The 1,875-nt window shown below is 44.7% G+C and overlaps 1 protein-coding gene across 1 annotated transcript in view; it reads left to right on the forward strand.

Moving 5' to 3' along the window:
- The first annotated feature begins 1,814 nt into the window (after nucleotides 1-1,814).
- Nucleotides 1,815-1,875, forward strand: part of MRPL53 (mitochondrial ribosomal protein L53) — a 10,237-nt gene continuing 10,176 nt past the window's right edge. The window contains exon 1 of the mRNA XM_025201812.1: nucleotides 1,815-1,858. Within this exon, the coding sequence (XP_025057597.1) occupies nucleotides 1,815-1,858 (44 nt within the window). The remainder of the gene's footprint in view (nucleotides 1,859-1,875) is intronic.

Raw genomic sequence — 1,875 nt, forward strand, 5'->3', positions numbered from 1 at the left:
TTATGGTTTTCTAAGGAAGGAATTGTTTTATATCTTTTCAAACTGATGATTCAGATCTAAGGAAAGGTTATGACAAATCTGGCTTCTGGTTATGACAAATGTTGAGAGACTGATTGACTTGCAGTAATTATCACAACTTTTGTTTGGATTCTGTAGAGTGAGTGAAGCATGTGCCACAAGAAACTGCTGTCAAAACACATGAAGGATGATCCAAAAAATATTTCTACCTTAGCTGTTTTGTAGTCTACAAGAACTGAAGACTCCCAAGACCTTGGAGAAAAAAGCTAAAACCCTTCTTCATTTCCTGAATATGTACCAGTCCTTCTGCCATTGAGGCTGATAGGTATGTTATTACCAATTTAAACTGTAATAAGATCAAGTTCTTTGCATTACACTGAAGACAGAGATGGACTGTTGAAGTAACATAGGTTAGTTTTGCCTACAAAATACAAATATCTATTTATCTTTCTATGAATCGGATCTTACATGCCTTACTCAATCGAAAATCCTATTACTTTTTGAATAAGGCAGTTATTCTCAACCTTTTTAAGACTCAAGGCATCCATCCATAACTGTTGTGAATTGAACGGTACCCCACTTTAAAATTTGATTTATTACAGTGCTTGCCTCCTTGCAGTGGAGGCAGGGACCTATCAGTCAGGGAGAGCATGAGCTTGTTATCTGCTTATCTCTTCACACTCCTGGTGCTCTAGCTGGCACTTGATTGAGAATCACTGGCACACGGAATAGGTTTGTTACAATTCTCTCTCACAAACATATTTTTCCCCCTCAGGCAACAAGCTAGAATCAGGAAAGGATAAATATGTTAAGAAGTTACTGACTCATGAAATTACTTTATCTGCTTAATTTTATAAGATAGATCTAAGAAGGAAGTTGGATTTCTCTCAGGTCTGTATTAATTAAAAAGAATTAAAGATAAATTCTAATAACAGGAGAGTGCCAGATATTCTCTTTTGTACATCACACTTCCTGGGGAAACTTGGGGAGCATTTTGACACAAAGTAAAGAAGAAATGCTATACTGAAGGCTTCTTAGATAGCCACAGAATGTATTTACTGTACTATTATCAACTTATTTACTCCAGGCTCCCTAATACCTGAGGGTTGCTAAGAGCCTATGCTTCAGGTAGCAAAACAAGACCCGCCAAAAACTTAGAAAAGGTATTTCTGCCATCTAGTGGAAAAATTAAAAATTGCACTGGTTTTGCATCCATCAAATATGCCTTCATGGGTGGAAACCGACGTCTCCTGACACCTACATTAACACCTACCGTAACATTTTTTATGGCCACACAAAGGCTGAGCAAATAGATGTCGATACCCGTTGTTGCACCACGTCAAAAGGAAAAGCAGTGGCACAAAGCTGGTAATAGAGGGCGCACCTACACGCTCATTAATGCACCGTAATTATGGCACATTTAGTACCTGTAATAACTTAACCGGCGCTACTGCACACTAGCGCAAACGAACACTTTTTGTTTGATGCTTAATGCTCGTTGGACTAATGTCCTGCGCACTAGCAGGGTTTTTGCCCGCCCTGCCAACGCGCGGTAGAACTAGTCCAATGGGCATTACGTGCCCCGTGCAGACGCGCCGCCTCTGCCGCGCACTGCGACCTCTGCGCCACCTCCCCCTTCAGCCACACCCGCGCCCCGCTGCCGCGAGCTCCCGCTACGCATGCGCGGCTTTGAGCCGGTCCCACGCTCGGCTTCCACAGGGCCCGCGGGCGGGCAGCGCGCACGCGCACCCCGCGCACTCCATTTCCCAGCAGGCCCTGAGCCGCACTTTCCCTCCATGCTGCCGCGGGGCCCGCTGGGGGCGCGATGGCGGCGCGGCGGGGGGTGGTGGGGCTGGG

This window comes from Alligator sinensis, unplaced genomic scaffold (assembly GCF_000455745.1).
Source record: "Alligator sinensis unplaced genomic scaffold, ASM45574v1 scaffold340_1, whole genome shotgun sequence".
Taxonomy (NCBI): Eukaryota; Metazoa; Chordata; order Crocodylia; family Alligatoridae; genus Alligator; species Alligator sinensis.